Here is a 16,269-nt window from a genome sequence, read left to right as displayed (position 1 = left end):
GGCTCACATTTTTATATAGACATTTAATTGCGTCACATTTTTTCAATGTTTTTTTTTCCCCATGTGCTCATTGGAAAAAAGCAAATGTCACTTTCTCTCAAGGCTGTGAATTTGTCTCTTGGATAACCAAATTGGCTTCCCAGTCATCAAAACAATGTAAACATTGACTTCATTTCACACATTCCCCAACAGACGGATTAAAATGTGGCTCCGGCTGCAGTCTGTCATAGCGTAATTGACTTAAATATTGCTGGGCAGCTGCTCGTTGAATCTCATTGGCTAAAGCTTGACAAAGAATGTGCCCAGTCACAGTTTGATTGGCTAAACATCTGTGATTGGAATTCTGCCACACGTGTCCGACAATAATATGGCATCAGAGCTGCGACCTGATTAAAACCATCCTGCTATTTGCTGCACAAAGAATGACGATTTCAAAACACACTGTTCAAGTAGATATGGAATTATTCTGCTAATGTATTCAATAGGGCTGTGATGAGATCTCATACCACTAGATCTCGCAAGATTAAAATGTGGTGAGATTTCTCATCTAGGTGAAAAGCTGTCTCGTGATATTGCTATGACGGAGTGTGAGGGTGAAATTAGGAATGAATATGTCACCGCTACGTTTACATTACGCCTCTACTGTCGTCTTGCTTTTTATAGAAATAAAAACCATTTAATTCAGTTGGATAGCAGTTGGATTCACTTCAATCCCATCCAGCTCATCTGACACAAGCTGCAGAGTAATACGTAGTGCTGAAGAAATCAGATTTCACTGATCACGTGACGAGTGTAAGTGACGAGATGACTGACAAGACCATGGCGGAGTATTCGTTGCACAACAGAACCTAAGCGTCTGATAAATGTCTCGTCTTGTAGACATTCAACACCGCCGCTCCCTATTCACAGAGTACGCATGATGGTGAAAACGAAATCGAAAGCGAAAGTAAAACGCGAACGCACATTCAAACACAGTTTCATTACCCCGCATTTTGAAAGCGGCTCCCTGATGTATGCAAATATCTTCCAATATGAAAGCTATCTTAGGCTGGGCTGTGTAATTGTAAACATCTCTCAGCTCTGTATCATGCTTGAAGAAAAATTTGATCTCTATTTGCACTTTGAATATTGAGAGAGTACTCTGATTATGGTTGCACATATTGTTTGCCCCTAATAAGACTAAGAGAAAACTGTTATTAATTTTTATTTATACTGTTTTTATTTCATTGATAAATTTGTGGAAAGGAGTTCAGTTAGGAGGTCAAAAGTTGTAGAAGCTCATAAATCATGTAGAGTTTTTAGGTCTGAAGAGACTCATGTGAAATCATGCAGGAAGCCAGACAGTTGAATTTGTGGCAAAACCTTTTACAGTGCTTGAGTATTGTTGTCTTTTACTGCATATGATAATTCATACTCAGAAAGTAGAACTGAAATGACATTGATTACAAGATGATTAGTTAAAACATTTCAAATGCACCTGCAGACTATTTTTCTAGTCATGTATTTCGTCATTGAGGATTACTGTGTAAAATCTCATCTCATTCTCGTGAACTCAATCTCGTGTCTCGTCTCGTTTCATGAGCTAACTGTTTATTCACACCCTTAGTATTCAGTAGTGTTTAGCACAAATCCTTGAGCATCTTTCCGCTGTTACCTAAGTCTTTAAAGGCATGTGCAAATAAATAACGCTCTCAGTTCATGATGTTTGTTTTATTGTTGTTTGCATTTGCATTTAATTATGTTGTAAATGTATTTGTGTTTACCCTGGGTGGGCTCTCAGAACCTGGATACTCCCTCTGGTCTAGTTTATTCCAGCGTTGCATTAGTTTGATCACCATTGCTTTGCTGAAATCCACCAACTGGAAACCAGTTACGTTTGCCCCGCCATGCATAAACCTCTCAAGAGAAATATCCTTAAAACCCTGTTGGGAGAAAGACAGAGAGGAAATTAGAGTGAGGGCGAATGAAGCCGATTCACTGAGAAGATAAAAAGATGGAGAACAGGAGATTGATAGAACGAATGTGAGGCAGAGTGAGTTATAACATTTCGTAATATCCCAGATGCTGACACACTAACAAATGTCAGCACAGAATATGTTAAGGCACAGCACAAATAAGCAATGATAAATCAAACATAACAAAGTGCAGATTCAGCGGTCCATCATAGTCAGAGTCTCCGAAACTGACAAGACTGCAAATTCCTTGAGACTAACTACCATTTCAGATGAATTTATCATCCAAATAGATTTTTACAGTTTTTACAGTTGGGGTTTTGAAGATAGTTCTTAGGTGGTTTCTTAATAAACAAAGTAAAAAGAGTGAGGCACCCTCAAATCTCTGTGATATCCTGTTTTATCGCCCAGCAGGTGAAAATGGTGCATCTGATCACTTAGTAAAGAAACAGCACACTCTCCGCGCGATTTGAGGAATGTCTGGAGCACAAATGATGCAGAACGAGTTACGTGCCAACATGTAATTCTAGTCTCGGGTTTTATTCAGGAAAGTAAAGTGGCACATCGCTCAGCTCCATCACAGAGAATTCCAGCCAGAGGACATGCTGTCCTCTACATTAGTTCATTTCCTCTAGCGCTCCATCACTGCCTCTCTCTCTCACTGAGCTGGATAAACCAGTGCCAGAACTCACCAGGTTAGCGATGATGTAGTGATATCCTTTCACATGTTTCCCCACACTCACAATCTGAGAGAGGGAGAAAGAAATATAAGGAATGAGTGAATTCTCAGGAATTCGGCCTACAAATTTATTACCTATATTTGGGAAAGTGTATGTGATATAAGCATTTTAACAAACATCCACACATCACCTTGTATTTAGAGTTTATGTTCCATCAGAGACATTGTGTGCCATTCAGAAATGCTTTTTAAAGTCACCATGAAATCAAAATTGACAGTTCTTGTTTTTTTATGGAAATTGCATTACTATAAATTATTTATCTGTTCACATCATGTTCATTTGTCATCTTGAATCAGAATAACTTCCCCTCCCTCTTGCAGCGACATCTTTTCTCTTCTCTGATGACGAGGGCGGGGCAACCTGTCACTCACATGAGATCCACCAATAGCAAACCACAACCATCCAATCAATTCCCCACAGACAAAATCAAGCCCCGCCCTACATTTATTCTTGTTCGTCACAGTAAGTACACAGTCTTGTACTTTTGTCTTTTTGTCTGATTTTCAAATACTTTGTTTTGCTTCAAATTAAAGTTTGTAATGTTATGATTCTCCTTGTAGCCGGTTGGTTTGGTTCATGGCTTATGTATCTTTTAAAGAAGACTTTTTAAAAATCCCTTATGGGAGAAATGAAAAGACTTCCTGAACCAACACCGCTGATAAAGTGCCCTATTTCTTTGAATTACTGTTCAGTAAATTCCTCTTCTTGTCAACCGAGTTAAAATTCCACTTCAATATCTCGTGTGTCGTGGCCAAATTGATTCAAAATTACACTCGTGATTTAATAAGGAGCCATTTCTTGTGCTTTCAGAGGTTCAGTTTGCTGTATTCATGCTTGAGTTTTGTCTAGCACAGAGGTTTTCAAACTGGGGCTCAGAAGAAGTCTAGAGAAAAACAAGAATGTTTTTAAAAATATATAAATAAATAATTAACTAAATAAATAATACTATTAAATAAATTAGATAAATAAATAAATAAAAATGTTTGAAATAATCATTCTGTTAAATAGATTAAATTAGAATAAAAATAAATAACTATACATTTTGATCAAATAAAAATAAACTTTTGATTAAATAAATAATTTATACATTTAACTTTACTATAGTGAGTAGAAAATTTTAGATTTATAATATTACTTTTTCAGTGTATAAATTGGTTAAATTTCAGGATAGGGGTCATATTTGGGGGTCCATGGCATCTAAAAGATTGTAAAGCCCTGGTCTAGTGTGTAACAGGTGTCTGTGAGATCAGTGGCCGCCGATGCCAGATCCACATCTGCTCAAGGAACATGCTGGCAGGACTGGCAGGTCGTGGAGAGAACATTCTGTTGATGTTGTACCTGACTATGTCCAACTGCGAGACGGTATGTGTGTATGTGTGTCTGCTTGTATTTGCCAAATCTACTGTCAGGCTGATAGATGGGCACCTTTAGAGGTCTGCCTGAGGAACAGACGGGCCATGCAACAATCAAACACGCCCCGCCATCGCAGAGTTCACAGATCAGACACACAGAAGGCTGCGCTGTGACTCCGGCTGCTGCTCGAGTTCAACATCATTACCGCTCGAGAACGACATTAGGCCACAGGTCCCTTTTAATGTACACTAGCATTCAAAAGTTTCTGAAAGAAGTCTCTTATGGCCAACAAGACTGCATTTATTTGATCAAAAATACAGTAATATTGAAATAACTGTGAATATATAGTAAAATGTAATTTATTCCAGTGAATTTTCAGCATCATTACTCCAGTCTGATCCTTCAGAAATCATTCTAATATGATGATTTGCTGCTCAATTTCTGGTTATTATCAGTGTTTATATTTTTGTGAAAACAGTCATACTTGATTCTTTGATGAATAGAAAGTTCAAAAGAACAGCATTTATTTGAAATAGAAATCTTTTGTGACATTATAAATGTCTACTGTCACTTTTGATCAATTGAATGCGCTTTTGCTGAATAAAAGTGTTCATTTTCTTTTCAGAAAAATCTTTCTGACTCCAAACCTGTGAATGGTAGTGAATATTCTTGCATTATTGTGACAGCAACACACCTCAGTACTCAAATGGCATTAAACTGGATGTTTAACTATAACTTCAAAGTGTCAAAATGATTTGTTGTGATGGTATTTGACCTTAAAGACAAAAAACTGACCGTAGAAGAAGATAAGTTAGGAGAGATACTGCTGTATTGTCAATATGGTCGTCGTTAGGCACGATTTGTGAATTTGTGTAAGATGTCATCACTTGTAAAACGGGCTTTCAATAAAACTTGGCTGCCTATACAGTAGAAAGGTGAAAAAAATTGAAATCGGTGCTACCTGACTAGTGAAAACTAGAGAAAAAAAAGGGTGTCATCTTTCATTTGACCAAATAGGTAGGAAAACTTCAACACCCATAATGCACTGGGCATGTTGCCATCCAAGGCCACTCCCACCACTCTGCTATGGGTACGATTAACCAGTCAAATACCATCTGGCTTTAGTAGGAAATACTTCTTAGCAAACTTTTATAATGGTGTCGACTTGTTTTTTTTCCAAGTGCAAGAATTCAAAGTGTAAATGTTTAGTGGAAATGAGTTACTTTGGGTTTCAGTAAAGGATCCAGCGTGTTGTAGGCAGTGATAAAGGCAAAGAATCGTAAATACGGAGAGACGGACAATCTGAAAACCTCTGTGTTTGTAGTCTGCATTTCAAACTGGATGCTTTAGACCAATAGTGCTCCATTTTTACCATAATGCTGTTTAAAGAGCAGACATAGTATGATACAATTTTCCTTTACAATACCTGTTTTGTTAATAACCCTCTGTCAATCCGACAGTCCATGGGCGAAGATACAAAAATGCGGAAGTAATGTAATTTTCAAGAAAGACCCGGAGCTGTCAAAACTCAGCCGGACGACGCGTTTTGCTTTTTCTGACAAATAAAAGGGAAATCATGGAATGCATTTTAACAATACAAAGCAGGTTGAAAAGTCACACTTTAATTTCAGCTCAGGTCGCTGTGATGTGTCTGTTTCAGGTTGTTCGGCAGCAGTTTCGTCTCTCTGTCTCTCTGTACATCATGTTATTCTGAGTTTCACATGACAGACAGAGCGTGTGAGGAACAGAGAGAAGCTCTGCAGGAAGGAGGAGGGATCAGAGGAAATAACAAATCGGAGGCGAGAAGGAAAGCACTGATCGTTCGTCTCGCTCCGTGATCCCTCCAGCTCTCTGTGATTTGTGTTTTTATGCTTTTCCTTTAAAGGTGCTGTAAGCGATTTAGTATTCTGGAATGCACCCATAAACTGTTCCTGCTACCTGACAGATATTACTGGAATATGTTTTGTGAGTCTGTCGCTGTGGCTCTGCACACAGCAACAAACGAGTGAGGGAGGCTGCCTGTGCTATTTTAGCCAATCAGAAACGCTCTCTGCCTGTCAATCATTGCGTCCATTCAGATTTGTTGACATAAGATTAGTTGACAGGTCTTTGAAAGTCTGCTGTGAGTAAGCAAAACGACTCTCATGTATATGTCTGCTAGAATGTTTTATTTAAAAATATATTTTAAAATGTCTAAGTATTTAAAAATCTTAAAAAACATATATAAAAAAAAACATTTAAAAAATTAGTAGAATCATTTCAATGTCGTTTAGCAAAATGGCTCAAAGCGATTACAGCATTATATACATTTTTTTAAAATTATAAAACCATATGTTTTTAAATATTAGAAATATTTATATAGTAATATTTACATTTTTACACTTTATAATATTTTTAAATGCCTAAATATTTAAAAAAAAATCTTCAAATATATATTTTTTAAAAATTAAATTTTAAAAATTGTAGACTATTAAGAATTGTAAAATATTAGAAATATTTGAATATTCATATTTACATTTTTATACTTTATAATATTTTTAAAAATATTTTTAAATGTCTGAATATTTAAAAATCATAAAATATTAAAAAAATATATATTTCAAATTTTTTGAAATAATAATTTCAATGTCATTTAGCAAAACGTCTCAAAACATTTACAGTGCTATATCATTTTTTAAAAATTATACAACTTTTTTAAAAATATTTAAAAAATATTAGAAATACTTAAATATTAATATTTATATTTTTACACTTTATATTTTTAATATATATTTTTAAATGTCTACATATTTAAAAATCTTAAATATTTAAAAATATTGTAGATTAATTTTAAAGTCAGTTAGCAAAACAGCACTATAATTTTAAATCTAAATATTTTAAATATTTAAATAAAAATATTTATGAAAAATATTAAACATTGTAGATTTTTAAATGCACTTTAAATATTGTACAATAATTTTAAAGTCAACATTCACAAATTATTTTATTCCATATTGTGACGTATATCCATGGAAAACGAATAAATGTAAAATAATAATAATAATAATAATAATAATAATATAGGGGAACATTTTATTTTATACATTGTGGGGTTTTTATGATGGTGAAAAATGTGTCTATGGCAAGATTAGAGGAATTTAAAAAGAATTACTTATAATAATTATTACATTGAAAGATGAAAGATTATGAAAACATTTTGGAATAACGTGCACAGATGAATCATTCACATTATTGTGTATTAATTGTGTATTAAGAATGTAAAAGGGGCTAATTTTAACATTAATATTAATGTTTTTATAGTGATGTCTTGCTGTCGTCCTCACCTGCTCTAGAATGTTCTGGAGTCGCTCTGCCTCGAGGTCGATGACGAACTTCTTCTCCTGTCGCCGGTCCAGGTCTTCCAGCAGCCTTCGGTAACTCGCGTCATTGAAGTTCTCCACGCAGATGGCGCTAACCTGCCAACCGTTTTGACCCGCCTTCTCCATTATGGCCTGCAGGATGGCGTATCCTAGCAACAACAACACAAAAAACACTCGATGTGTGTATATTCTAATGCTACAGTATATCTTTACCTTCATATGCATATAATGTGTATTCTGTGTATTCGTATAATACGTATCTGTGAGATTGACTACCGGTCAAAAGTTTGGAATAATTAGGATTTTTATTTGGTCAAAAATACATCTAAATATTATTACAATTTAAAATAGCTGTTTTCTATGTGAATATATGTTAAACTTTAATTTATTCCTGTGATCAAAGCTGAATTTTTAGCATCATTACTCCAGTCTTCAGTGTCACATGATCCTTCAGAAATCATTCTGATATGATGATTTGCTGCTCAAGAAACATTTATGATTATTATTAATATTGAAAACCGTTGTGTACAGTTTATTTTTCAGGATTCTTTGATGAATATAAAGTTCACAAGAACAGCATTTATTTGAAATAGGATTTTTTTGTAACATTATAAATGTCTTTACTGTCACTTTTGAATTCACCTTCCCAGACGGTGTGTGTGTGTTTCTACAGGTGTGTGTTTGCGCGTGTGCGCTCTGGCTTCATCTCCTGTCCAAATGTCCCGTGTGTGTTCTGCATCAGTGTGCCAGTTATGTCGGCCAAGAGCAACAGATGTCCTTTAAATTGGCCCTTAGTCGCACCGCGGGACTTTGGACATCAGGACAAATGCAGCGTCCAGTGTCAGTCTGTGTGTGTGTGTGTGTGTGTGTGGGTCTGTGCAGGTTCCTCTTTTCAGAACAACAGATATAACACAAACCACAACACACAGACAGACCACAGATGACCGTGAGCTCTCTCTCACACACACACAAACACACAAAATAATAACGAAATAGCACCAGCTGTCCTGTGAGTAAACACAGACTGCCAACAGAGACCTGGAGGATCCTCTGTACACAAACCCCAGTCTGTGTGTGGACAGAACGGACTGCTTCGCCTCTCACTCTTCATGTATACACAGGGTATGGCGTATTACTCGCTGTTTTTGAAAAACAGTCATATGTTTACTGTGCACAGTATGTGAATTTATATAGGCATTCATAAGCGTTGATCATCTCTTAAAGCCCTCGAACGCACAGCCAAGTATACTTCATTTGACTCGTACGCATGCACAGTAAATACACCGATCAGGCATAACATTATGACCACCTTCCTAATATTGTGTTGGTCCCCCTTTTGCTGACCCGTGAAGGCATGGACTCCACTAGACCCCTGAAGTTGTGCTGTGGTATCTGGCACCAAGATGTTAGCAGCAGATCCTTTAAGTCCTGTAAGTTGGATGGATCCGTGGATCCGACTTGTTTGTTCAGCACATCCCACAGATGCTCGATATCTTCATTTGTGTTCTGAAGATGAATGTCTTTTCAAGGGTCGTTTGAGGGAGTTAATGACAGAAGTTTCATTTTGGGGTGAGCTAACCCTTTAACAAGGATCAGATGGTGAGCAAACAATCAGTTCTCATAATCAGCATGTTGGATGCAGAAGAAATGTGCAGGAATAAAGATCTGAGCGACTTTGACAAAATTGTTATGGCAAGGCCACTGGGTCAGAGTATCTCTGAAACGGCAAAGCCTGTGGTTTGCTCACAGTCAGCAGTGGTGAGAATTCACCAACAGTGTCTGAGGAGGGACAAATATAAACTGACGACAGGGTGTTGGACGCCCAAGGCTCATTGATGCACAAGGGCAATGAAGGCTATCCCGTCTGGTCCGAGCCAACAGAAGGTCTACTGTGGCACAAGTCACACAGAATTTTAATGACGGTTATGGGAGGAATGTGTCACAACACACAGACCAATCAGAGAGCCTATGATGACCCCCGTCCAACGTCGAATGTGCCTACAATGGGCACATGGGCATCAGGACTGGACCTTGGAGCAGTGGAAGAAAGTCACCTGGTCCCGTTTTCTTTTACATCATGTGGACGGCCGTATACGCGTGCGCCGCTTACCCGGGGAAGTGATGCATTATGGGACGACAACAAGCCGGTGGACGAAGTGTGACGCTTATTGTAAAGTGTTACCAATTAAATATACTAAATTACACAAATATACTTTATTTAATACTAAGGGTTAGTTCACCCAAAAATGAAAATTCTGTCATTTATTACTTACCCTCATGCCGTTCCAGACCCGTAAGACCTTCGTTAATCTTCGGAATTCAAATTGAGATATTTTTGTTGAAATCCGATGGCTCCGTGAGGCCTTCATAGGGAGCAATGACATTTCCTCTCTCAAGATCCATAAAGGTACTAAAAACATACTTAAATCAGTTCATGTGAGTACAGTGGTTCAATATTAATATTATAAAGCGACGAGAATATTTTTGGTGTGCCAAAAAAAACAAAATAACGACTTATTTAGTGATGGCCGATTTCAAAACACTGCTTCAGGAAGCTTCGGAGCGTTATGAATCAGCGTATCGAATCACGATTCAGATCACATGTCAAACTTCCAACGGCTGAAATCACGTGACTTTGGCACTCCGAACAGCAGATTCGATACACTGATTCATTTATGCTCTGAAGCTTAATGAAGCAGTGTTTTGAAATCGGCCATCACTAAATAAGTCGTTATTTTGTTTTTTTTGGCGCTCAAAAAATATTCTCGTTGCTTTATAATATTAATATTGAACCACTGTACTCACATGAACTGATTTAAATATGTTTTTAGTACCTTAATGGATCTTGAGAGAGGAAATGTCATTGCTCCGTATGAAGCAATGATTGAATCGGATTTCAACAAAAATATCTTAATTTGTGTTCTGAAGATTAACAAAGGTCTTACGGGTGTGGAACGGCATGAGGGTGAGTAATAAATGACAGAATTTTCATTTTTGGGTGAACTAACCCTTTAATTTGTTTGAGCTGCGCCCTCTACTGTACAGGCATGAATTTGCATTTCCTTTAGTCTGAGGCTTATTCATTTCACTTTTGGTGTGAAAGGGCCTTAACATTTGCCAAAAATACTTTTTTTTTGTTATTAAAAAACAAACCAGCAAGCCCAGCCAACATGAGAAAATGTAATGCATTACTTTACATAAAAAGTAACTAAGTAACGCAATTAGTTACTTTTTTAGGGAGTAATGCAATATTGTAATGCATTACTTCTAAAAGTAGCTTTCGCCAACACTGATTGTAAACACAGTTATGATACTTATCTATTAATTTACACACCTTTAGAATGTATAATGCATTAAAACACACGACAAACAACCAATTTATACCAAATAACACTGAATCTGCAAATATAATAATGCATTTTAACTTTGGTTACAATTATTTATGAAAATATATAATGCATTATAATGTACATTATGAATACCTTCATAATGCATTATACATAAAGCTTTTAAGTAAAGTGTTGCCATTTTATGTACCAAAGAGAGCCACTCACTGATTTAAACATGCATGTAGAAATACGGCATGCATATTGTTGGAAACATTAAGCATTTTGTACTGCGTACTACACCATATGCAGTACATGGTATGATAGTATAGTAGTATTTCACTCAGTGTTCATAAAGGAAGGCAGTTGTGAGAAACTGGCCAAAGTGTCAAACCACTAGGCTCGCACAGAGCAGTAGCTGGAACCAATCGGTAACACGTCCATTCCAGGCGGCCAGATGGTCAGTTTCTCGGCTAAAGCGAGTGTGCCAGAAGCGATGGCTTTGTCAGTTACTCTGGGCCTGTAAGTGGAGATGTTAGCTGAACTGTGTTGTTAACATTTCCAAGCTGAGTGGATTCCAGCACTGATCTAATGGCATGTCAAGAGTAAATAAAGAGGATTATTATGTATTAAAGGACGTCCATTAACATACACGGGGCTGTAATGATCCATAGTGAAGAACAAGGAAAATTTTAAATATATTCTACATGTTTTTTTTAAGCTTTAAATCATTTAAAGATACAGAACAGAACGGTTGTGCATCTCCAAGCAAGACATAGCGATGTTTGGTTCCTAAACGAATCAGCATTTTTGAGCAATTCAGTGATCCATTCATAATTCGATTCCTGAGTGAAGAATGAATCAGTTGGATGAATGATTCAAGACTCACTCGAGGTTTTAGTTTATTTAAAGCATCATTTTATTTTTTAAAAACATTTTTTCATATATAAATGTTCAAAATATTATCTTTAAAACATTAATCGCATAGCAGTATTTATGCAATTGTAATTGCACAGTAAATACTGCTTCAGATTCAGCTTCTGTGCCACTTCTGCGGTGCAAAAACTGAATTTTGTTGACTATTTCATTTGATTGGTAACAGCCTCTAGAGTCTTTTTATTAATTGTATGTAAGAATTTGACATAAAAGACGATGCATACATATAGTAAGGTTAGAAAAAATGAACTTATAAAGGTAAAAATGCCCCTGAAATCAATTTAAGTTGGCAAAAGTTGATTTCTGTCACTGTTGGAAACTAACAACCACACAGAATATGAAAAATATGAAAACTTGTCCTTGACAGGCCTAAACAAACCAAGATACCGGCACAAAAACATACTGTTATCGTCATCGACAATATCCCATAAAATACTGAGATATCATTTTTTGTCATTATCGCACACCTCAAAGGCCTGTTTGGTGTTTTACATGTCAGTAAAGTCTCTTCCTACCCAAAACGGGCAGCTTTTAGCCAAATAAATGCGTTTACTGAAAGCATTTTAGTGTTCATTTATGTTTAGTTAAATCAGTTGAGAATCAAATAAACAGATTTCATTTTTCCACAACCATACTGACTCCATTTCACCGCTGCCAGTGATGCTAACATCTCCAGACAAGCCGGACGTTCCCCTGCGATTAGCCGTTTCACATGTGTGCAAGCGAGCGATCGGAGTGTTTTAGCGGACAGGTCCGGGGATATTTCCGCAATGCAGATCTGCCGACGGAGGTGTGAGGTCAACGCAAGTTTCTCCGAGCCAGATAAACCTCGGGGAATCAACAAAAACAGGCAAAATTTACTGGAAAAACAAGCTGCATCATTCCTCAAATCAATGACAACTCGTATTGAAAGACTAGCGGTCAAATTCAGCACTTATTAATTGAGAGAGGAGATGAAGAAAACGAAGATGAGGGAAGAAAGCAGATGCAAGTAGATCCATTAGCTTCTCTTTCTCGCCTTTAAGCAGGAGATCACGGATGACTGAATGATTGGCTTGCGGCCCGCGTCACTCTGGGCTCGAGGATGAGCAGTTAACGCTCCACTGACCTCAGCACTGTGGAAGAACAGCAGACCGACAGCAGGCAGGAGATCTCGGGTGTTCAGTGGCCGAAAGCTGGGCTTAAAATGGGCCGAAGAAGAGCCAACTGCAGCCTGGCAAACAGTATCAAGAAATTCTCCTTCTCTGAAAGGAGGCCTGCCTGACACACACAGACAGGTCTTGCCTCACTCCAGGATTCCCATGATGCCAGACGAGAGAATTAGACAGCAGCTGTGACTCCAATATGGCCACCAAGTTACAAATGTGTGTGTATACTCTTAAAAAAATAAAGGTTCTGGCTTTTTGCAGTGATGACATAGAACCTTTTCTTAGTTTAAAGGATTAGTTCACTTCTAGATTAAAATGTCCTGATAATTTACTCACCCCCTTGTCATCCATGATGTTTATGTCTTTCTTTCTTCAGTTGAAAAGAAATTAAGGTTTTTGAGGAAAACATTCCAGGATTTTTCTCCATATAGTGGACTTCAACGGGGTTCAACGGGTTGAAGGTCCAAATGTCAGTTTCAGTGCAGCTTCAAAGAGCTCTACACGATCCCAGACGAGGAATAAGAGTCTTATCTAGCGAAACAAAGGGTCATTTTCTAAAAAAATAAAATGTATATACTTTTTAACCACACAAATGCTCGTCTTGCTCTGCTCTGCGATGCGCCACGCATTACGTAATCACGTTGGAAAGATCACGCGTGACGTAGGCAGAAGTACAGAGCAAGTGTTTACAAAGCCAACGTGCAAAGACTAAGTCAAACACCCTTTACAAAAAAAGGTAAAACAACGATGTCGGACGATTTTGAAGTTGGAGGAGAAAATGGGTTTTTCGCTGTACCGCGTTACTTCCTCTTTCCGCATGATTTTTCCAACATGATTACGTAATGCATGATGCATCGCAGAGCAGTGCAAGATGGGCATTTGTGGTTAAAAGGATATAAATTTTTATTTTTTTTAGAAAATGACTGATGGTTTCTCTAGATAAGACTCTTATTCCTCGTCTGGGATCATGTAGAGCTCTTTGAAGCTGCACTGAAACTGACATTTGGACCTTCAACCCATTGAACCCCAGTGAAGTCCACTATATGGAGAAAAATCCTGGAATGTTTTCCTCAAAAACCATAATTTGTTCGACTGAAGAAAGAAAGACATGAACATCTAAATTATCAGGAAATTTTAATCTAGAAGTGAACTAATCCTTTAATATTTTTCTCATATTCAGCAGAAGAGAAGTGAATCACTGTTTCACAGCATGTGATTGGCTGTTCACTACTGATGTCACACTTTCACATGCACATGCTCCATAGCTGTGCATAAACTCAGGATCAGAGAAAGTTGATTGGTTTGGTTTTGTCAACTCAAAACTAATCCTGCAAACCTGAGTTTGTTCAACAACCATCATGGTACAGGCCCCTGATGAGTTTAATGCCATAAATCCTATTGTGGTTAATGAACATGTATTTGTAACGTTTCTTACCTCTGTCTGTGTCGTACAGGAATACGAATCGGTTCCAGTCGTAATGGTCGAGAAGACTCAGTAGCGCCCCCCGGATGGACGGACGCAGCTGCAGCACGAACTGTGTCTCGCCCTCCGCAGGGAAACTGGGCGTCACCAGAGAGATGTGCAGCGCACTGCAGAACGACGTCAACGTGTGAACCGAGCGCTTATCGTACAGGCCGAATATCGCGAAGACTCCTCGGGAATACTGCGAACAAACTGCAAAGAAAGAGAGAGTCATACTGTAAGTGCACAAACAACATGTCACACGGTAAAGAACAAAATACATAAATACAGGGTTTGAAATGAACTTTTTCACTCACTGGCTCAATTTTTAAGTTACCAGCCATTCAGAAGCTCTTTGCAATACAATGTAGTTTTTGAATTACATTACATTGCATTATTGTTTAATTTTCATTAAAATATTCATTATAGAAATCTTACAATAAGCTACAATAGGATTTATTGTCTTCATACAAAATATATTTTCTTCTTTTTTTCTTCTTTTGATTTTGAGGTGAAACATGACTATGTTCTTGAGAGGTTTTGTGAGATTTAAGTTCAATAATAAACACATTTTACCATGTTTTTCTGAGCGAGAGAGAAAGAGGGAGACTTCGGTAGTCAGTGTTTAATCTTCAAAGGAGTCGAGCACATTTCATTGATTCCAGCACACACACACACACACACACACACACACACACACACACACACACACACACACACACACAGTTTGTCTGTCGGTTCTTTGATGTAAGTTTATAACGTTGCATTTTTCTGTCGCTTTCTATGAATGACATACTCTGGTTTTTCACTGCAGGATCAAACAGACTCTTCCTGCTCTCCTCTTTTATTTGTCACTCAGGTGTTTCTATCATAACAGTCGTTTTCTGAAACTCAATTTCGTCTCTCTAAAGCATTTGTCAGCGTGTTTGGAAAATGTTGATAAAAAGATGTGAAAAACATCCATCGCTCTGTCTGACATAGGACCTGTTGGCATGATGGCAGTATTGATGATGAAAAATAATATGAATTTCTCCATCATAATGTACCGTCTGATTCATCGACAGACCAATTAATGGAAGGACGAACCGTCTGTCCAGTTATTTATAGACTGAACGCCACTCTCTACTCACAGGGGGAAAAAAATATCAGCGCGGATGGTCACCATGGAGATACAGGCGACAGTTTGTGAAAGCGCTGTGATGATCAGGATGGACAGACTATAGAGGAAGGTATGGAGGAAGGAGGATATTTTATTTATACAGTGTTAACTGAAAAAAGTCTTACAATGCCTTATCAGAGACTCACTTTTCACTAGCAACCACCCAGAAACCCCTAGCAAAAAAAAAACCGAAAAAAAAAGTTAATTACTTTGAATAAAACAAAATATATATAAAAAAACATATTTCAGCTAGTTACCAAGGCAACGTTTCTCATTTTCATTTACACTGTAAAAAATGCTTTTTTTTTTCTGACGTTGCAGATAAAACAAAGATTACTGGAGCACATTTACAAAGAATACTACTTCAGTCTTATTACTTTCAAGTAATACTTAACATTTAATTAAATGTTAAAGGAACACTCCACATTTTTTGAAAATAGGCTCATTTTCCAACTCCCCTAGAGTTAAACAGTTGAGTTTTACCGTTTTCGAATCCATTCAGCCGATCTCCTGGTCTGACGGTACCACTTTTAGCATAGCTTAGCATAGTTCATTGAATCTGATTAGACCGTTAGCATCTCGCTTAAAAATGACCAAAGAGTTTCAATATTTTTCCTATTTAAAACTTAAACTCTTCTGTAGTTACATCGTGTACCAAGACCGACGCAAAATGAAAAGTTGCGATTTTCTAGGCCGATTTGGCTAGGAACTATACTGTCATTCCGGCGTAATAATCAAGGAACTTTGCTGCCGTACCATGGCTGCAGCAGGTGCAATGATATTACGCAGCGCCTGTGACCCCTGCTTGCACAGGGAGCGTGCCTTGCAACCATG

The 16,269-nt window shown here is 37.4% G+C and overlaps 2 protein-coding genes across 6 annotated transcripts in view; one reads left to right on the top strand and one right to left on the bottom strand.

Moving 5' to 3' along the window:
• gria4a (glutamate receptor, ionotropic, AMPA 4a) overlaps positions 1 to 16,269 on the bottom strand; it is a 93,441-nt gene that overhangs the window by 52,274 nt on the left and 24,898 nt on the right. For all 5 annotated transcript variants that reach the window (XM_051861791.1, XM_051861789.1, XM_051861792.1 and 2 more), the window contains exons 3-6: positions 14,250 to 14,489; positions 7,369 to 7,553; positions 2,645 to 2,698; positions 1,764 to 1,922 (exon numbers count right to left, since the gene is read on the bottom strand). In XM_051861791.1, the coding sequence (XP_051717751.1) occupies positions 1,764 to 1,922; positions 2,645 to 2,698; positions 7,369 to 7,553; positions 14,250 to 14,489 (638 nt within the window). The remainder of the gene's footprint in view (positions 1 to 1,763; positions 1,923 to 2,644; positions 2,699 to 7,368; positions 7,554 to 14,249; positions 14,490 to 16,269) is intronic.
• The window catches only part of LOC127495189 (gastrula zinc finger protein XlCGF7.1-like), a 288,096-nt gene that overhangs the window by 249,446 nt on the left and 22,381 nt on the right, over positions 1 to 16,269 (top strand). The window lies entirely within an intron of this gene.

The sequence above is a fragment of the Ctenopharyngodon idella genome, chromosome 15, assembly GCF_019924925.1.
Source record: "Ctenopharyngodon idella isolate HZGC_01 chromosome 15, HZGC01, whole genome shotgun sequence".
In the NCBI taxonomy this organism is placed as follows: domain Eukaryota; kingdom Metazoa; phylum Chordata; class Actinopteri; order Cypriniformes; family Xenocyprididae; genus Ctenopharyngodon; species Ctenopharyngodon idella.
The sequence above is the reverse complement of the archived record's forward strand: the minus strand, read 5'-3'. Positions and strand labels throughout refer to the sequence as shown.